The sequence below is a fragment of the Hibiscus syriacus genome, unplaced genomic scaffold (assembly GCF_006381635.1).
Source record: "Hibiscus syriacus cultivar Baekdansim isolate YM2019G1 unplaced genomic scaffold, ASM638163v2 tig00111877_pilon, whole genome shotgun sequence".
NCBI lineage: Eukaryota > Viridiplantae > Streptophyta > Magnoliopsida > Malvales > Malvaceae > Hibiscus > Hibiscus syriacus.
Window position 1 is genome coordinate 1493973 of NW_024063208.1, and position 22729 is coordinate 1516701.

General features: G+C 33.5%; 1 protein-coding gene and 2 non-coding genes across 3 annotated transcripts; 2 read left to right on the forward strand and 1 right to left on the reverse strand.

Annotated features, from left to right (window-relative positions):
- The first annotated feature begins 3176 nt into the window (after positions 1-3176).
- Positions 3177-3277, forward strand: LOC120172799. Its single transcript, XR_005520998.1, has one exon. It is a non-coding gene; the product is annotated as a U6 spliceosomal RNA (small nuclear RNA).
- A 9840-nt stretch (positions 3278-13117) lies between these two features.
- Positions 13118-13996, reverse strand: LOC120172756. The gene has a single exon (XM_039180143.1). The coding sequence runs from the start codon at positions 13994-13996 to the stop codon at positions 13118-13120; it is 879 nt and encodes a 292-aa protein (XP_039036074.1).
- Positions 13997-22604: 8608 nt separating this feature from the next.
- Positions 22605-22707, forward strand: LOC120172798. The gene has a single exon (XR_005520997.1). It is a non-coding gene; the product is annotated as a U6 spliceosomal RNA (small nuclear RNA).
- The last annotated feature ends 22 nt before the right edge of the window (positions 22708-22729 follow it).

Genomic DNA, 22729 nt, shown 5'->3' on the forward strand with positions numbered 1-22729 from the left:
TTGTTACAAAAAGGCTACATCCAGGAAAACCTTAGTCGTGACGCCATCTTAATGACGAAACATGATTTGAACAACTCTACAGGCTTTATAATTCGTGCACAGAAAATCCATGTAAATGATGAAATAGTAAAAGCAACACGAGACTGGCCCACACCATCTTCCATAGCCAAGAGTTGTCGAATAATATTAGGTGACCCTCTTGACGGGTTATCACCTTAAAGCCCTAATCACTATGCCATATCAATGAAGAGTCACGGTTTATGGGAGTTAAAAGGTAAGTATTTTATTACTCATTTTAATGACATTGTAACATACTTCTTCTCCTTCTTACAAGGTAAGGCTCATGAAGTTGTCATCCATATTAAACACAACTCCTTTAAGTGCATAACTGACTGAGGTAAGCAAAACACATTAGATGATGCATTACCATGAAGGTATACTCTTAAGCATGCTACTATTCCAAGAATTGAACATATAAAAGATGTATATCACGATAACTCGGATATTTCTGATATTTCTACCCATGCTTTTAAAAGTGCTTTTAATGAGTTTTATCTTGTATATGAGTTTCCTTGCCAACTAAACAGGTTCTACAATCCATAAATCTCCTGACGAGAATTATTAATTCATGAACCACACTTAGGAGACTTAAGGGATTACTTTAACAAACCAGTTGACATGGTTTTTAAACACTCATTCTCACCACACATGAATTAAACCATGGAGAAATTTTCTGAAGCAATCATACATAAAGCAAACAGTGGTCAACACCATGTTGAATTTCAACCTAAACATCATATTACAAGACTTGTATACAAAAGAGGATTTCAATACTACAAGAAATCAGTTCCTACAAAGAAGAAATCTCGACTGAAACGCATAAAGACACATCACATTGATCCTGGTAAATGTTTCACAAGTTTTCCTTTCAACACATCTAAGTCTCTTTCTCTTGGATTTTTATATTCGAGGACGAATCATTTTGAGGAGTGGGGAAATGATACATGCACCAGAGTCCATAATACATGCTTCTTTGGACTAATGTTTCTACTCAAACCTATTAGAAGAACAAAGTCTCGAAGATTCAAAGCATATCTATTCGGTAAGTATAATGTGAATGAATCATTAAAATGATTCTAATGTTGCTCCCTTTAATGTTTTAGATTCAAGGTCGAATATTTTTTAAGAAAGGGAGGATGATACATGCATCACAAGGCTCACATCAAAGGAAGAAGTAATAACTCTTCCAAATGATCCACTCATCCAAGCATTGGAAAAGAAGATCATAACAGAAGCAGACTTACGATGACTTTTTGAATGGGATCCTGATCTTATTTGGTTAATATTTCCTCTGTAGATATGACCGTATGTCTCTTATCTTTCCAAAGGTTCTTGAATCGCATCAATCCAATATCGGGAACTCAAGAAATGGCCATTTTACTGAAGATGGTGCATGCAGAAAATCCTATACGGGATTAATACGAGATTTTATAAATATTACGAATTTTCAATATTTTTATTGATTATTTGTAATATAATTTAATATAGGATGATGTATTATCTTTTAGGATTAGATTTATTATTTTATTAGGAATTAAGGTTGGGTTAAAATATTATTTTTAGTTATTATTATTTTATTAGGAATTAGAGTTAGGACATGTTTAGTTTATTATTATTTTATTCATTAGTTATTTAGGACTTTTAGAACTCAACCCCTATATAAAGGAGGTTTCATTCAACTTTGTAATCAAGATTTCTTTGATTAATAATACAACGAGAGTTCGTTTTTGCAAGTGTTGATTGCCTTGTGCCTTCGAAGCTTCTTCTCCTGGAGTTCTTTCAAGTTCTTGTGAGGGAGATTAATCTTCACACTTCAATTTGTCTTTTCATTGCGACTAGGAGGGTTGGTTAGAGCCATATTATCGTGTTTGCCTTTTCATTGCGACTAGGAGGGCTCGATAGGACATTATCCATCTATTTTCCGCAAATCCATCATTATCATCATCACCTTTGCCATCCACATTCACAAGGGAGATCTTTTTGATTTCTTGATTATCATACTTTTATTTTTAAGTTCTTTATCTTTTGTTTATCTTGTTCTAATCTTGTTTTTCACCTTGTTTCCAGCATCTAAAAGAAACCCTAAGAACCCTACTTGAATGCCGCCACCTTCCCCTATTCTTTCCCCTTTGTTCTTCATCGAGTCTAGAGCTTTCTAGGTTTGATTCTTCACCAAGAGCAACGTTCATTAACCCGCCACCGCTTCCCTATCAGGCGTGGAATCCGAATGTGATAGATTCTGACTCGACTCGATTCAATCCGGTCATATTCTTTTTAAGAATTTTAGGTTCGGGTTTTGTCGAATTAGGTTTTTTAGAGTCTGTGTTAGAATCGGATCAGATTCGGATTTAAGGTAAAAAAAATTTGGATTTTAATTTATATCAAAAAGACGGATGAGATTTGGATCAAGTGGAACGTGTATATTTTCAGGTTAGATTCGAGTAAGATATATAATTTTTGGGTCGAGTTAAGTGGACGGAAAATCTAGCCTCACCAACTTTTTTTCTATCCCTATTTATGTGTAATATTGGAGGGGTTTCTGTTTCTAAAATATTTTAAATTTAATTATTTTGCAAGTCCTTTTTGTTTTAAATTAAATAAATTAAGTTTTCATTCTCTTATTTTTTTAGGTTCAATTATTCTTCAGTCCTTAATTATATAACTAGATGGATTAAATCGTAATCTTCAATTTTTTGATATAATTGTTACTGAGGTCCTTTTTATTTTGAAACTATACATATTAAGCTTTGGTCTAACATTTTCTTGATTTAAATATTTTTAGGGATTAAATTCAGAAATGAAACTTTAGGGAGCTTTTAAGATTCGAGACTGATATGAATCAGAAAAAGAAATTAGCGATTGAATTGGACAACATTACAAAGCTTAGGATTAAACCCTCATTTACCCTCTTTTTTTCTAAGCTAGTAATTGCTTAAGGATAAGTGATCAACTGAGATTGCCTGAAGCCAGGTTGACGTGTCGAACTGGGATCCATTCATAATCAAAGGATCAGTCACCATCCGATGGACCTCAGTTAGAAACGAACCAAATATCTCACACCACTAAAGATTGTACACTGTAAGTATTCATATAGAGGAAAGAGCCACCTTGATATCGTCCCTTCGCAACATTCGATAAAATTGGAACCATACAGAGAAGATTAGCTTGGCTCTTCGCAAGGACGGCATGTACAAATCAAGAAATTGTTCAAATTTTTTCCCCCAATATTTTTTTTTGGATAATTCTGATTTTATTACCCAAATCAAGATTTAGCTACAGCCAATCTATCAATCTACAATGAAAGAATCAAAATAACAGCCTACAAAATGATTGGTTAGACTATACCCCAAGCATTACAAAACATTAAGTTAGTATTGTCTAGTCTATTAATATTTGTTCCCCTAAGACGAATTTCAACAACGTCTTTAACATCTTTGAGTAAGCAATCGATTGTTCTACGCCGTCCTTGAAATATTCTCTGATTTCTTTCCTGCCACAGAGAGTAAATAAAAGCAGTCCAAGAAATTTTCAAAATGGTAGTAAGAAGAGACCTCCCTTTCCATGATGAACATGCTTTTAAAACCATTCATTCCCATGATAAGTAAGTGGTCTTCATCCCGTTAAGGTTCAAAATTGAATACCAGAGTTCCACTGCCAGAGAATATTACGAAAAGAGACGGTTCCTTGTCTCGTAAGAGTTGCTACAATTAACGCAAAGACCATCAGTGCTAATTCCCATTCGAAGAAGGCTTCTCTAGTAGGCAACTTGTTCAGTAAAGCCATCCAAGTTATCAAGCTAAACTTTGTAATATGCAATGGAAACCAAATAAGTTTGTGCCATGAAACATTATGCCCTTTGAATCGAATCAAATACCAAATTTCCTTAACATTCGATGAACCGGCTGAAAAAATTGGAAGAGCTTTAGCTGTAACACCCCCAACCCGTACCCGACTCAGATACGAGTCCTAGGTGTCACATTGACCAGTCAAAGTATGTACTTTTATAAAAACCATAGAAAATTTAAAACTTTTATTCTATAAAGTAATTCTTTTACATAAACCTATTTAAAACCCTAACAAACTCCATCAGAGCGTACATATATATCATGACTTAGTTACATGCCAACATACTAAATTATATGACGAGACATACTTTACAAAATATTTCTGATCTGAACTTTGTGCAGAGGTATGTTGCTTCACGAATCCGAAGCTTGATCTTCTGACTTTTCACACCTACGTGTATAACACTTACATGCTAAGTCATAGACTTAGTGAGACATGTAAAGGCACAATGTAACCTAACAAATACATGCAGTTGTCATATAATACATATCATAATTACATACTTATAAAACCAATCATATAATATGACTACAAAACACCACAATAAATTAATATTTACTATGATCATATCATACATAACCACATAGCATCTCATATAACCATTACCCATATGCACTTGTTACCATTATTATCATATGATCCTAACTTATCACTTATACATGTCACATATCACATATACCATTTCCAGAGAAACACATATATCATTATATCAAATTATGTTTTCTTTTCAAAGCCCATGTATACTATTGAGAACTTAAGGTATGTGAGTACATAGAGGTTGTGTACAATACTGTCACCACAACTCATATAAATCCCACTAGGGGCGCGTAGAATTTGTCCCGAAGGACCACGTAGATGTCCCGAAGGACCACATATAACACATATATCCCGAAGGACCACGTAGACCCTCGACTCTTAGCATGCCAACTATACCTATAGCTCTCATAACACATGACATGGGCATTATCTTTTACCTCATTACACATTCACATATTCATATCACATAATCATGTAGTTTACTTTCACATAGCATTTTCCATGAAATTCACATTATTCATCCTTTTCACATATGGTCACTTCACATAGTTCTTTATCCCATTTCACATAGTTCACATATACCTTTTTCTCATATGCATATAACATATTATTTCTTATCTTTTAACTTATATTACATATGCATGTAATCTTATGTCTTATTATCAATATCTCATAGATCATTATCATACAACACATATTCGTATATACACGTTCTCATACAATCTCTTCGTTCAATTATAACATCCAATCTATCTTATTATACTAACATGTATTCATGACATTCATTTCACATACATAACATATCATATAGCATTCTAATAGAAGCACATATGAGTCATATTATTTTCACATATATTTTATCATATATCTCATAATCACATGACCTATTATCATAAATACAGGCATTTACATAGTTCACACATAAAAATGCATTCAACAATTAAACATATACATTTACTTATATACCATACATCTAACACCATATCACTACATGTTTATGCTTTAGTACTTATATCATATAATATCGGAATTTGACTCATCGCAAGTCTTAATTCCTTAACATAATGTACACTTACTATCATGTACTCACCTGGTCTCAATGAGCACTCTTAAGCTCTTGTTTTCTTTGTGTATCTTACTCTGTCGACCTATCCGAACTTTGATTTCGATCGATGTCTACACAATAATATATTTATACTATCATTATCCCATTGATATACTATAATCTATAATTTCTTAGACTGAAAGAAAGATTTATTCCATTTCCCATTGAAGTGCATCGGTGCATTCTACAGTGCATCGATGCATTCTTTAACAGGTGCATCGATTCACTACCATGCATCGATACACAATTTACATTCGATGTTTCCATTTTAAGGGGATGCATCGATGCACTCCTCATGCATCGATGCACCAACTGTACTCGATGTTTATTTATTTGAGAGTGCATCGATGCACACAACCCATAAATTACATTTTAAGCCCGAAAATGTCTTGTTTTAACCCCAAATTCTACTTATTAATCCCTCCTTATACCTTAAAACTTATCCATACATATTTAAACCTTCTTATAATACTATAACACTTCACCATATCTTATAATTCACCATAATTCTTGAATCAAAGAATTTCATCAAATTTTCCATGTGTTTTAAATTTAATTCTATCACCTCTAACTTCTTATTTAATCATTTGACAAGTCAAATCCATCCTTAGAACTTCAAAAACCTCTTTAAATCAAGAATTCATTTCTCAACCCTTAATCAAATTTCCCTTCAAATTTTCTCTACTTAATGTTTTAAGCTTATATAATCTTATATAATACCCAAATACTCCATCCCAACTTATAAATTCAAGAAATTAATCAACTGAAGAAAACTTACCTTATAGACTTGAGCTTGAACCCACGAGAAGAAGAAAGCAAGAAGAAGAAAGAAAGCTTCCAGATATCTCTATTCCCACATGTTATCTCCTTAAATAAGGGAGATAAAATATCTTTCAAACTAAATTACCATAATACCCTTATAATCCTTTCATATTTACCATTTAATCCAATACTGAAATATCCTTATTAAATCCTTAAACTTTTTCAATTTTCCTAAATTGATCCCCAAATTTCAAAAATTCTCATTTTAGTCACTAACCCAGATTTGGGATGTTACATCAACCCTTGATTTTAAGATTCTGCTGATACTCCAACTTACATTTGTAGCATCTCGGAAGTTCCAAAAGTCATGCTCCGTAAAAACATAGGCCTTAAGCCATGCAACCCACAGTGACCCATCTCCCGCCAATATTTTCCGAATTAGACTAATGAGGCAATCTCTATTCCAAGCTTTAATGTTCTTCAGGCCTAGGCCACCTTCAGATTTGGAGAGAAAAATAGTTTCCCAGCTCACACGAGCACCAGCGACAGATTTATCTGCTCCTTTCCAGAAGTACCTTGACCAAATCTATTCCACTTTCTTAAGAATAAAAGTTAGCAAAACAAGTTGTCTACACCAGTAGTTGCTGACGTTGAATAAGACTGATCTAATGAGCTCTAATCTCCCTGCATAACTGAGATTTCTCCCAGTCCAGTGATGAAGCTTGAGCTTGATGTTATCAATTAAAGGTTGACAGTCCTTTTCGGTAAGCTTGCGGGTGATAAGAGGAATACCAACACTACAACAAATTTTCTTATTAGTGGCATCTAGGTTATTGTCACTAAAACTTCAATTTATGTCACTAGATGTATTTTGTGACGTAAAAGTCAGTCACGACGATCATCACCCTAGGTGTGTCACTAAATGTCAAAAGTGACGATGTATGTGTTATCGTCATGTATTGTTAAATATATAGTGACGCTAATGGATAACGTCACAGTTTAATTTGCATTCAATGACATTACTTTTGTCACCAAATGATATACATTTTCGTCATTAATAAATCATATCTTCACCAATAACACAATAATTTCATTGTATACGTGACGAAAAGAAAATTGTTACATTGTTAGTAGCGTAGTATATCGTCACCTAATAGTTACATGGATGACATTTATATATAATGTCATTATATAATTAATATTCAATGACAACTAATTATGTCACTAGATTATGTAAAATTTCATTATTGATGATTTATATCGTCACGGATAATACATTAAAATCAACATATATGTGACGAAAGAGATATTATCAAATTTTTAGTGACATAATATAAATGTTACCTAATAATATTATGAATGACGTTTATGCATAACGCCACTTTATAATTTATATTCTATGACAGTTGGTTACGTCACTAAATTAAATAAGATTTCGTTAGATAATTTATTATCAAAATAATGCATTAAATCAACTTATATGTGACGAAAGAGATATTGTCACATTTTTAGTGACATAATATATCGTTACCTAATAATATTATGAATGATGATTATGCATAACGTCACCATATATAATGTCACCAATATAGTGGCAAAACTAAAAATTGTCACCATATATAATGTCACCAATATCGTTTTGTTCCGAAGTATGTGGGAAAGAATGTTGAAAAATAATATCATGATGATTAAAATAAGCATCAAACGTTTTAAATTCAGTCCCAAAATCTGATTGCACTATTTTAAGTTTACAATTAAACTGTCGTTCAACCATCACATGAAAAGAAATAACAACATTACGAGTATCAAACTTTCGAGCTAAAAATATATCCAAGTAAACCTAGTACATGCATCTACAAAGCTAATATAATAGCTAGCATTATTAGACATTAAAGGAGCAGGTCCCCAAAAATCCATTTGTACAAGTTGTGAAGGTTGATCACAAAGAGAGACAAATTTTTGAAACAGAAGTTTATGACTCTTGCCTAACTTGCAAGCATCACAAAATAGAAATTTACTATCAACAGAGATATTACATTGTTCCAATCACTTCTCTAAAACACGAACAGAAGGATGCCTTAGTCTCTTATGCCATAGCTAAACAGTACCACCAACAGTATTAGCACATGAATCTTGAATTAAAACATCAGTAGGATACTTAACATCACTAGAAGTATGCAAAGAATCTACAGAACTTAGTAAGCAAAACACTATTAGAGTCAACAACAACACAACCAGAAGCAATCTCACCATCCCTAGAACCAGTAAGCTTATCTACACAACCAGCAGAGGACAACTCATACAAGCCCTAACTTTCCAAACTGTGAAGAATGACCTGTCGAGTTTCCAAATCCTTCAATTTTGAAACAGACAGTAAATTCTTTTTAATAGTAGAAACATGTAATAGATTATTTAAAACCAACGATCTAGACTGAGAATTCAAACTGATTTCCCAATCTTGGAGATGGGAACAACCATACCATTAGCCACAGAAACCATACCTGCCCCAAGATAAGGAATAGAACAAAGAAAGTTACCAGCATCAGGAGTAAGATGGGTAGTCTCTCTAGAATCGGGATACTAGTATCCCCATAACCAAAGACACCAAAAACTCCATCTGCAATTGTCACAACGTTAACATCATGATAATCGGAGTTCGCACTAGGAACAAACTCATCATTGTAAGATTCATCATTAAACTCATCAGCAACATAACGAAAATTCAAAGAATTATTTGACCTAGCAAAACCCTCAAACGATTGATCAAATAAAAAATAACTCTGGCTCGCAAGATAACCAATCTTGTCGCAAATCTAACATTGAACCTGAGGTCGACTATAAACACGGCCTCCACGTCCACGAAAGACAACCCAAATACCTTTAAACGCTCCTTGTTGCCTAAAACCGTGCCCCTAAAGCCTTTGACGATCCTGAAAAGGTTTCTAAGAGAACGTTAGATTTATACCAGATAAAACCCCATAAACACTACCACCGTAACCTCCAAGAACATCATATGCGTCGTTTGACATTGCGGAAGCAAAATCAGCACCGTTTGACACCCCAGAAGCATAGTTAGGGTAACCCCTTAAAAATCTTGACTCATTGAAGCATTGGTTGGGCCAAAAAATATCAGCCCACTACGAGTTGAATTCTGAACCAAATTAGCCGAAGCACTTTGGCTCAAAAACTTGAGATGTCTCACCTCAGTATCAAGGAGCACATTATAAACACCATCAATCTTGTACGACTTTTGGCTTGACGTGATAACAGCCACCACTTATTCATATTCTGGCGATAAACCAGAAAGTATAGCAGAAATATTCATGGTCTCTGTTAGAGGATTACCTGAAGCAACAAGACTATCATAAATAGATTGAATTTGAGCAATATATTCCTTTCATACTATGATCCCTCTTGCGAAGTGTCTTCAAAGAACAATGAATATGCATGATCTTAGTAGTAGAAGAAACCAGGGTATCAAATAGTCTTCGCGGTCACGTTTTCGATCGCGTCGCGTTATCGCGGTTGCGGACATAACAGATGCCATCGCGTTTAACGCGGGTGTCGCGTTCGTGAATTTTTTTAAATTTCGCACAACTTACCTTAAAGCATAATAAAAAAATTATAATTATGAGAAATCATTTTTAATGATTTTTAAAATGTTTTCTAAGTGAAATTGACATATATATAATATAGTTTAACCAAATAGAAAACTTTAAAAATCCAATGATAAACCAGCATTAAAGAATGATAAACCAAATACAAGAGCTAGCTGTTGGAAACTTGGAATGTCTGAACAACTGGATCGTTTAGAGGGGAATGTTAAATTATCACTCAGCCGGGCTAAACCAGAATTAAAGAATGATAAATACAAAATGGGTGTAAGAAGATTACAAGGCACACCCTACACTCACTTGGTCACTCCATCATATGATTATTTTGCTGAAATGGGTATGGACAATTGCATTATTTAATAAGGTTGTTAGATTATCTTATTTTTAACATTAACTGACGATTTTAAAAGACATAATTTCATGACGTCTTTTAAAATCGTCATATAAAAAAGAGGGATAAAAACAAATGACAAATAATTGATTTCGTCGTGCTAAAGCTATTTTTGTGACAATAATGAAATGTCACTTTTAGTGTCTTATAAAATATGACAAATTAAATTATCACGAATAAAATATATTAGTGACAAATGTGCAACGCCACTAATTCAAATTCAATCGTCATTATAATAAATCATCATTAATACATATTTTTCTTTGGAGACGATTTTATAACGTGATTATTTTATCTAAATGTCATTAAAAGGTTTCCCACCAAAGAATTTGGTGGGAAGATTTTGGCGCAAAACTTATAGTGACAAAAATCAATAACCATTTTTAAAATTGTCATAAAAGATATATCATTAATCAATAAATATGACAAAAATAAAAAAAATGTCACATTATAATATGTTTTGTTACGATATATGTAACGTCATATAGAAATTTTTTTCATAAATTGACAAATTTATTGTAGTGCAAGGTAACAGACAGGAAGTCTTTCGATATGAAACCCAATAATCAGTTTTAATTCCTCAATGGTTCTTAACGTAATCCCCGCAGCAAAAATCTCACATTTGGAAGTATTCAATTTAAGCCCAAAGATTCCATAGAAATGATCAAGAATAGTGAGAACACCAATAACAAATTCAATATTGCCTTTGCAAAAGATCATTAAATATTCGGCAAACGATAGATGAGTAAGGCCAATTTTCCTGCATTTAGGATGATAATCAAACATTCCTATTTCGGCAGATAAATTAAGCATTCAAGATAAAATATTGATTACAAGAACAAAAAGCTAAGGGGATAGAGGGTCTCCATGCCTTAGGCCTCTTGCACCTTTAAAGTAGCAAATTAATGTCCTATTAAAAGAAATGGAAAACCTTGGTCCTGTAAAACAAGCTTCGATCCATGCAATGAATGCATGAGGAAGTTGGAGTACTTTAAGAATTTGTGAGATGAATCCCCAATAAATGGAGTCGAAAGCTTTATGCAGATCAATTTTCAAAGCGCATCTTGGGGAGATAGAATTTCTGCCATATCCTCTTACTATCTCCTGAGCAAGAAGGGTATTATCAATAATGCTCCTTCCTCTGATGAATGTCGTTTGATTCTAAGTAATAATCTCAGGGAGGAAATCAGTCAATCTTCTAACAATGATTTTAGTACTGATCTTGTAGATAACAGAACAACAAGAGATCGGCCGGTAATCTTTAACTGCACTCGGATTTGGTTTTTTTTGGAACAAGAGCAATAATAGTGGAATTAAAAGCAGGATGAATTGTAGCATTAAGAAAGAAAATTTTGACTGCAGTAACAACATCCTCACCCACTATATTCCATGAGTTCTTTAAGAAGTAGGGAGTGAAACCGTCGGGACCTGGAGCTTTATCATTACCTTGGCAAAAAAAACTTTCTGAATTTCTTCTCTAGTAATTTCTTTAACAATGCTTGCTGAGTCTTCAGAAGGCAGTGAGTAATTGAGTAATTCTTTTAGGAGGTTAGGATCAATTTCTTTTACCATGTTGTCAGCTGTACCAATCAGAATATAAAAGAAGGAGACAATTTCTTTCGGCATTGCATCAAAGGACTCCAATCGATTGCCTTGTTCATCAATAAGAACACGGATTGTATCTCGCTTATTTTTAAAAGCAATCGTCGAATAGAAAATTTTGGAGTTTTTATTTCCATCTTTAATCCACTGCACTTTTGCCTTTTGCTTGAGAAACGAAGCTTCCACATCTTCTAAAGTATTAAAATCTTCTTGTAATAAAAGTTCCTTATCGATTGCTTCCTCTCCCTTTAAAGTGATGATTTGTTGTTGTTCCAACTCGCTTCTTTTCATTTTTACTCGTGCCTAGAGATTGTTGTAATTCTCCTTGTTAAATCTCGTAAGGCAAGTTTTGATTCTTTTAAGTTTAGTAAGGAGAATTTGCATAGGATTGCCATGAGCATGATGGAGCCAGGATTGTCTTACTTCATTCAAGAAGCAAGGATGAGCAGTCCAAAAGTTGAAGAATTTGAATGGCTTTGTCCTATTAGCTGGAACTTCTTTAGAAAGCCAAGTAAGAGACATGCAGTGGTCCGAGACCCCTAGAGTAATAAACTCAAAAAAAAGTTCTAAAGATTGAAGCCCAATTAGAATTTATCATGACCCTGTCGAGTTTTCTTGCAAGGAAAAATTCTTTTTGCTTGTTACTCCAATTGTAAGAAGGACCAAAATAAGGATGGTCATGGAGTTCAAGCTCATTAGCTAGATCCTGGAAATCTTTCATATCGGAAGTGAGATAATGACCAATGACATCATGGCCGGAACTTTCATGAGAATGCATGATAATATTAAAGTCCCCTCCTAGGACCCAAGGTGACTTATTAACAGTAGAATCAACTTCTTGTAAGCTATGCCAGGGCTGTCTTCGAGCAATCTCATCGTTACTACCGTAAATTATCGAGATAAAAAAAGGAAAACCAAGGTGAGATCATCTAACAGTAATGCATTGATCGGTAATTTGAATGATAGAAAGATTAATACATTTCCTCTAAAGAACCCAAATTCTACCATTATAAGCAAAATCATAGTTAGAACAATAATTCCAATTCTGGAATTTAGAGGTGAAAATAACCTCTGCTTTGTCCACCTTAACTCTAGTCTCAAAAAGACAAAGGATGTCAACATTATTTTGAGTGGCTCGATGTACCACTTTATTCTGCTTTAGAGGACTATTAAGTCCTCTAATATTCCAGAAGCTGACTATCATTGAGAAGGTGATCCCAAAGGACCCCCTTGACCTCCAACTTTAAGACCTTTAGCTCTATCAATTTGTTCTTTCTTTTTTGATTTAAGTTCTTTCACTAAGTTTGCAACTCCCAATGAAGCAACTCTTGGTTTTCTTTGCAAGCTTTCTAAACAATTAGGAATCTCTTCAGCAGAATTAAGTATATCGAATCTATTGGTTAACCCTAAAAATTGAGATTTAGCATTTTCAGGTCTGCCTCGACTCCTTTTAAGCATAGTGGGTTGAGCTTTATCAATTTCATCAATTTTAATAGGCTGTACGATTAAGAGGTCACTTGCAGCAACAACAGCTTGAAGCGAGACAACATCTGTATCGTCATCTTTTTGCTTGTTAGCAGCTTCATTAGATGAATTAAGATTATCTATTCTAACTGGAGCATTAATGCTGCAATGAACATCAACCTCCTTACTCAATACATTAGTATCGCTTCCAGCAACATTAACTTGCCTATATGCAGCAAATGAGTCGGTGGTTTTTTGGTTATTTGCTTCAGTAATAGTAGTGGCATGATTTTTTGTTTTTTCAGGTTCTTGTAAAGCTTCTATCCCTCCAACATGAATGGCTGCAGAATTGGGAATGATTTCTCCTTTCTTCTTCCAAACTTGTGAAACAGTAGGATTCGTATTGACTTTAAGCAAACATCCTTTTTCATTATGTCCAAATACATTACATCTTCTACAAGATTGGGGTAGCCAAGGAACCTCTACACTGATCGAGGTTGTTTGCCCATCTTTCAGAATTACCTCAATGTGTTTAGGAATTGTATCTTTAACAACTATTTCTACACAGACTTTTGCAAACTCAAGCCTTGATTTTGCAGCAGTAATCGAGTCCATAGAGATTGAAACTCCAATGGCACTTGCTATATATCTTAAGCCTGCTCTAGAGAATAGTTCAAGGGAACGTTGTACAATTGTACCCAAATAGGGATTTTAGACAAGTTGAAGCTAAGGCTTTTCAGGTTAGGTTCCCATTTCCTAAGTATTAAGGGCTTATTATGCACATGCCATGGACCATGTTCAAGTACCCAGTCTCTAGCAGATTCATTACTAAAAGAGAAAATGAAGATGTTATTTCCAGCAGGACTGACCTGGATTCGAGATCCCAGCTGCGCTTTACTCCATAATTTGTCAACAGTCCGATGAAGAGAAGTGAAACTTGGAGCAACCCCCAGGAATTGGCCCACTAGTGAAAATTTCCACTCGGAAATTCCATCAATGAGGATCTCTGAAGGTGGGAAGACAGTCGGGATTCCTTCGAGAAATTGGATGGGGAAATTCTAGGTTTTGATCTGCCAAGCCTTCGAACAATTTTCGCCAATCCATCTTTCATGCCAATTTGGTTGGAATTATCCTTTATATAAAAGAAAAGTTGTCAAAGAACTGAAATTTCAAGACAATCACTGGGTGGCAGCTTGTTTAAAACAATGAGAACTTCAAAGCTTGCAGCAAATGTTGAATTGGAAGCTTTGTCATTCCAATAGCTCCAGCAAACAGCTTCAAAGAATCATGGATGACAGCAATTTTTTGCTTCTCATTTTTTGCTTCAGAATCTCGAGTTCTTTTTTAATTATTTTTCTGTGTTTGATGTTCATCTTCACGGGTTTTATGCACTTAAGATTGCAACTAATAATATTTGTTACAGGGTTTGGTCTGTTTATTTAATTAGATTTAGCTGGAATTAACATTTTAAGTAACCAACGGATCCTTCAATTTATAGAGTTAATTATAGAAATTGTTGATTTGTTTTATGCCTGCTGTAAAGCATGGAATTGTCATCCCCAAATATTCTGGCTTTGTGTAAGAATTTGACTTATCATTTCGCTTTGTACATGAATCCTTTCATTCTTTCTAGTGTTTTGCAATTTGACCTACCATTTTTTCTTTGAGGATAATCGAAGTGTTTTTAAACGGGGCTTTAAGTTTGCCGTGTGCCGTGTGCCATGTGTCTATGCAATCCATTGATATCCTTGAATACTGCTATGGGCTTCCTCATCTCTTTACTTTGGAAGTGATTCATTGAGCTTGTTTTTTATTTGTCAAATTTCATGTTTTTTTTAGTATGGGAATTTGTTGGCAATGCTCGACAATCCGGCAACCCATTGACTTGAGTTCCAGGCTGTCAGCACTGCATTGATGGAAATGAATGGATTTAATGTAAATGGAAGATATGCCAGTCCCTCAGGTTTGGCAGAACATAAAGGAGGAAGGAAAGTCACCACCATGAAAGAAATCATTGACTACATAATCATACAACTGAAGATCCGTAAGGTTAAATGAAAACGTACCCTATGTTTTTGCTTTGGCTATTTTCATGGTATGCTTACGGCTTACCTATCCATCACTTTCATTGATACTTCTCTCTTTACAGAGAACATTACAACAAAGTTACTGCAATGTCTTAATGTCTTATATTTATCAAATTGGTTGTTCATGCTCGGAAAAACAAGCTGCTTATGCTGCCTGTTGTCAACTTCCTTTAAGAATCCAGTGGAATCCTTTCAAGATGATCCTGAAAATGACTGGATAAATTATCTTTTCATGGTGCACTCATACATCATAATTCATTATTTGTTCCGCCTTATATAGCAAAATCTGCACATTACTGGAGTTCTGTTTCTTGTGGCAATAAAACTCAAATGAGCATGAAGCTAAAGCTATATTCTCGCAACTACAGTCCAGTGGCGCAGCGGAAGTGCGGTGGGCCCATAACCCACAAATTGTTTTTCTTTTTTCCATTTCCTACATAAAGCTCTATAATACTCTCTCTTTTTCATTTCCTACATGAAAATACAACCAGTTTTCACCCCAAGGTTAGAGTGGCACTACTTTTCCACCACAACATTAAATCAGCACCAAGATAGAAAAGAAAATGAATATCTTCTTACATCGAAGAATCTTCAACAAAATCAGTTACTGGTTACCTTTTTTGTGGTTCATAAGTTACTTGATGCAGAACTTTGTGGCAGTTACCATAATATTTAGTCTATGCTTTGGTTTCTCTAGTTTCTGTATTTAGTTTAAAATTTCGAACTGCCTGAGATTGGTCTGACCTATTTTTGGATTGCCAATTCATGTTCTCGAACAGGGAAACAGGTAATGAGTAAATTCACGAAACAAAATTACCATATATTTGGTATGTTCATTATTATTATTTTTACTAACTTTTCTGTATTTGATGTTCGTCTTCATGGGTTTTGCGCACTTAAGATTGCAACTTAGAGTTTTTGTTATTGGGTTTGATCTATTTTACACCTTAACATCATTTAATTAGATTTTGCTGGAATTAACGTTTTAAGTAAATAACTAATGGATCCTTCAATTTCTAGAGTTAAAATTGATGGGACAAAACATATCTTTTACATGATGAAATTATAGAAGTTATTGATTGGATTTATGCTTGCTGTAAAGTATGGAATTGTCATGCCCAAATATTCTGGTTTTATGTAGGAATTTGACCTACCATTTGATCTCATTTCACTTTGTACACGAATCCTTTCATTGTTTCTAAAGCTTTTGAAATTTGACCTACTATTTACCTACCATTTTTTCTTTGAGGATAATTGAAGTGTTTTTAACAGGGTTTTAAGTTTGCAATGTGTTTTCTCATATCTTTAATTGGAACCTGGAAGTGATTCATTGAGTTTTTTTTTCATGGTTTTTCAGTATGGAAATTAGTGGGCAATGCTTGACAATTCCGGAAACATTGAGATGCATTAACCATTGTTGGATAGTGGATTGAACCGTCTGAGACAGTTCCCGTTTCTGAAAGAGTATCAAAGACCAAAATCATGTTGTTCTACCATGTGCTGAATATGCATGTCAAAATCTACACTAAATGCATGAAAAATTAGCTTCACCTAATAAGGTTGTTCCAATTTCTAAATGCAAGAATCGAGCCATATTTTTTACTCACTCCTAAACATAAGGGTTGACATTTGGTTATGCATGATATGATAGATGAAGATTGAATACTACGAGAATCCAAAAGAGTTGAGTTCGAGGCTGTCAGCACTGCATTGATGGAAATGAATGGATATAATGCAAATGAAAGGAATGCAGTCCCTGAGGTCTGGCAGAACATGAAGGAGGAAGGAAAGCCACCTCCATGAAAGAAATCATTGACTACATAATCATACAACTGAAGATTCATAAGGTTAAACGAGAAGGTACTCTATGATTTTGTTTTGTCTATTTTCATGGTATGCTTACCTATCCATCACTTTCATTGATGCTTCTCTCTTTACAGAGAACATTACTACAAAGTTATTGCAATGTCTGATATTTATCAAACTGATTGTTCATGCTTAAAAAAACAAGCTGCTTATGCTACCTGCTGTCAACTTCCCCAAAAGCGACCGGGTAAATTAATTTTACATAGTGCACTCGCATCATATGTTCTTCATTATTTGCAGGGCCGGCTCTGGGCAGGGGCAAGAGGGGCACCCGCCCAGGGCCCATAATTTTGATTTATATTAATTTATTATATTTTAATAAATTAAATTAAAAGCAGGACTCATATATATTAATTATATTAATGCAAAGGCCCCATAAATATTAATGTTCAATTTTAAATGATTTCTCATCATGATCATGAGGGCCCGGTTACCATAAATATTAATATATTATTTCTAATGCAAGATGACTCATAAATATTAGTATAAATTAATGCAAGTTGAATTTAAAATTTTTGAATGTTCTCATCTTATAAACTTTAATACAAGAGTCAAGGGCCCATAACAAATATTAATATACTATTTCTACATTAATGCCAAATGACTCATAAATATTAGTGTAAATTAATGCAAGTTGTTGGATGTTCAACGTTAATGCAAGAGGCCAATAGCCAAGAGGGCTAACGGTTACTTTTTTTTATTTCCTATAAATGATAGGAGAACATTGAAGTAAAATCAATTTATTTCTTATTGTTCTCAATTTTCAATTTCTCATATTTCTCACAATTCACAAACACAAATTACTTATCATCAATTGTGGTCATTGAAGATATTTTTAAAATCCTAAGTAAGTTCGTGTTTCCAAATTCTTTTTATTTTTATTTTTATATATTTCTAAATTATAGATAAACTTATTCTCTTTTTTTGTTTCATAAATTTTGGATATGAAATGTCAAACGTGGATATGCAGATACTTCATCTTCCTTCTAAGTTCAATCATTACGGTGTTGCGAATTTGGCGTATAAATACTTCGATCGAGGATCTTCCCATTTACAGGTGTTATTGTTCTTTTCTACATTAGTTGCATTGTTATATAATGTTTCCTAAAAAAATTTTGTCTGGTAGTGAAAAAAGAAAAAAAAAAGAAAACAAATAGATGATTTACTAGAATCACAAAAGGGAGCTCTTGATAAATTCTTTAAAAATAGAGTAGGAGAGTCTTCTAATGAAAATTTAAATGATATTGCTGAGAATTTAAATAATCTTGATAGTTCTTCAAATGAGTCTAATTTAAATGTCCATAATCATGCACAAAATGAGTCTAATGTTGAAGATGTTGGGATTGATCAACACTTAGTCCCTACTGTAGACATTTATGATCCTAGAAATTGGGGTAATCTTGATAACAAATCTAGAGATATTTTAGTTGAAAAGGGGCCTATAAGAGAATTGAATTTGAAATTTCCCTTAGCCAATAATTCTAGGCATTTTTCATATGCTTATTTTTCTAAAAAGTTGAGTAATGGAGAGATTAGCGATAGAAAATGGTTGGTCTATTCTATACATGTGGACAAAGTTTATTATTTTTGTTGTAAATTGTTTACAAAACAAAACAATAAGAGTTATTTAGCAAATGATGGATTAAATGATTGGAAGCATCTTAGTGAGAGACTCGAACAACATGAAAATAGTATTGAGCATATGACTAACATGAATATTTGGAGTGAATTAAGAGTGAGATTAAAAACTAATCAAACACTTGATAAAGATTTACAACAAGGAATTTCAAAAGAGAAAGAACGTTGGAGGCAAGTTTTAATAAGAATAGTTTGTGTTGTAAAATGTCTTGCTAAAAATAATTTAGCTTTTCGAAGATCTAGTGAGAAAATTTACGATGAGAATAATGGAAATTTTTTAGGATTAATTGAAATGATTGCTGAATTTGATTTGCCTATGCAAGACCATATTAGGCGTATTCAAAGTGAAAATATTCATTATCATTATCTTGGTCATATCATTCAAAATGAACTAATCTCTCTCTTGGCTCATAGTATTAGAACTTCTATTCTAAAGATCATCCAAAAGGCAAAGTATTTCTCTGTTATTCTTGACTGTACCCCTGATGTAAGTCATCAAGAACAAATGACTCTAATAGTGCGATGCGTAAATATGTCAAACAACAAAGTAAAAATAGAAGAGTACTTTTTAGAGTTCTTGAAAGTGGATGATACATCTGGATTGGGGCTTTTCAATGAATTAGTAAATACATTGCAATCTCTAGAGTTGAACGTTGATGATGTGAGGGGCCAAGGATATGACAATGGTTCTAATATGAAAGGAAAACACCAAGGTGTTCAAAAGAGATTACTTGAAATAAATCCTAGAGCTTTATATATGCCATGCGCTTGTCATAATCTTAATCTTTCTCTTTCTGATATGGCACATTCTTGTGTTAAAGCTATTTCTTTTTTTGGGATTGTGCAACGTATATATTCATTGTTCGCAAGTTCTACCAAAAGGTGGAAAATTTTATGTGATAATGTTCCGGAAACTGTGAAATCTTTATCTGATACTCGATGGGAAAGTCGAATTAAAAGTGTCAAAGCTATTAAATGTCATACTCCTAAAATAAGGTTAGCTTTGTTACAATTATATGAATATTGTGGTAATGATGCAAAAGCAAAAAGTGAAGCAGAAAGTTTAGCTAGTGCCCTTCAAAGTTTTGAATTCTTACTTGGAATGGTTATCTGGTATGATATTTTATTTGCTATCAACACGGTAAGTAATAAATTACAATCTAAATCAATGTGCATTGATACTACCATAAAGGAGTTGGAATGTGTAATGTCATATTTTGAAAACTATAGAAATAAGGGGTTCGAAGTTAGTATAGATATTGCTAAAAGTCTTGCATTAGATATGAACATAGAGCCAATTTTTCCGACTAAGCGTCGTATTTTTAGAAAAAGACAATTTGATGAGAATGACCACGATGAAGAAATGCAATCAGCAGAGGAGTCTTTTAAAGTTAATTATTTTTTTATTGTTGTTGATATGGCGCTCGCTTCTTTGAAAGATAGATTTGAAAAATTAAAGATTTTTGAAAATTATTTTGGATTTTTAATTGATTCTACAAGGTTGAAGTCATTGGATGACAATAAATTAAAAGAATGTTGCAATAATTTTAAGATTATTTTTTCTCATAATAATTTGTCGGATATTGATGCAGATGATTTTTTTTCTGAAATGAAAGTGCTGCAATTGACTTTGCCAAATGTATTCATGTCAGCGCTTGAAATTCTTGAGTTTGTTAAAGCTAGAGATTGTTATCCTAATGTTTCAATTGCTTATCGAATCTTATTAACACTGCCGGTAACGGTAGCATCCGCGGAAAGAAGTTTTTCAAAACTGAAATTATTGAAGAATTACTTGAGGTCAACAATGTCACAAGAAAGATTGAATGGACTCGCTATGTTATATATTGAGAAAAATATGTTGGAAAGCATTGATGTTGACACTATCATCAATGATTTTGCATCAAGAAATGCTCGAAGACAATGTTTTTTATAAGTATTTATATGCTTAAATATGTTTTTGACATTTTTGATATTGTGATGAATTAATATTTATTTAATTTAATAAAAAATTAATTAAAATTTTATATTGTGTATTTTTTAATATTCTTTTAAATTAGGGCTCATTTTTTTAATTTTACCCCCGGGCCAAGAAAAAGTCAGAGCCGACCCTGATTATTTGTTACACCATCTGCACATCATTGCAGTTCTCTTTCTTGCGGAAATGATACTCAAATGAACTTGAAACTAGAGCCATGTTTAATAAAATGCAAATCAGTGTGGCGCAGCGGGAGCGTGGTGGGCCCATAACCCACAGGTCCCAAAATCGAAACCTGGCTCTGATATCTCTGTTAAATCTTTTTTAATTCTTTTAACTTTTTTCTGTTTTTTTTAAACATCAGATTGCAGTTCAGAGTGTTTTCTGGGTTTGATGTTCATCATCACGAGTGTTGTGCACCTAAGATTGGAATTTGATTTTTTGTTTCTGGATTCGGTCTGTTTTACTCTACTAAACAGTGAATGCAGCAAAATCTTTTAACTTCAATTGAGATTGATATCGCTGAATTAGCTTTTGCTTTTTGATTTTGTTAAATTTAAGTAACCAAAAGATCATTCGGTTTCTAGTGGTAAAATCATATGTTGTTGACGAGTTTATGCTTGCTGTGAAGTATGTTTCCTTTTGTAGTCGAATCATTGGATTCTTTCTAAATTAGATTTGCAATTAAAGCATTGTGATCTTCACAAGAAATTCTATACACAGTGTATATTTACTTGTAAGTGTTCTTTGACAGGTTTTTCAGTTTGCAATGGGTTTATGCAATCAATTGATATCCCTTTTACCCTGGAAGGTATAAGAACTACATAATTTAAATTTGCAACTTACATATAATACAAGGACTAATAGCATAAATAAACCAAAATGGATATCCTCTTCTGTTCGTAAAACCCATTACTGCCCTTTCTTTGGTAGGTCTATTTCCTAATTTCCACTCCCACCGTTTTTACTCTCTCTCTCATTTGGCGTCGCTTCAATGTCTCAGGTAATCTTTCCTTTTCTTCTAATTCTCTCAACTATTATTCTTTACATCAAACTCTAATAAGATCTATTGCTAAACTTATCTTATATTTCAATTTGCCTTGCTAAGCTTGCCCATTCCTAGTTTTTTATGTTTGATTTTGAAAATGTTTAAATTTTGTGCTGAAGTTTCTGGTTAGTGGCGGGGAAGATGATTGGACATGCTTTAGTTGTGTGAGTACCAATTTTCATTTAGGACTACTTGCAATATTCCTAGTTGCACTCAACCATTGGCAGTCGAAATTCAGTAAGTCTTGCTCTTATCTCTCAATGTTTCTCTATATTTCTTTCAAAATTATTTTGTTTATATAAGATTGCTCCATTTGTTTTTATATATTTCTAGATATTAATCATTGTTTCTAAAATTAAGTTGGTAATTTTTTTGGTGTTTTTGGTCATTACCTCTTTCACTGTTTGAGGACATGAATCGGTAATCCAGAAATAGGTCAGACCAGTCTCAGGCAGTTCAAAATTTTAGACTAAATACAGAAACCAGAGAAACCAAAGCATAGACGAAATATTATGGTTTAAAAATAATAGAAACAAACCAAAGATCCCTCGCCGCTAAAGAACTGTAGAGTATAAGCATCCATATAGAGGAGGTTGCCTTCCTTAGCTTGTCCCTTCAGGGACATCTGATAAAATTGGAACGATACAGAGAAGATTAGCATGACCTCTGCGCCAGGATGACACGCACGAATCGAGAAATGGTCCAAGTTTTTCTCCCCCAAATTTTACAGCTCC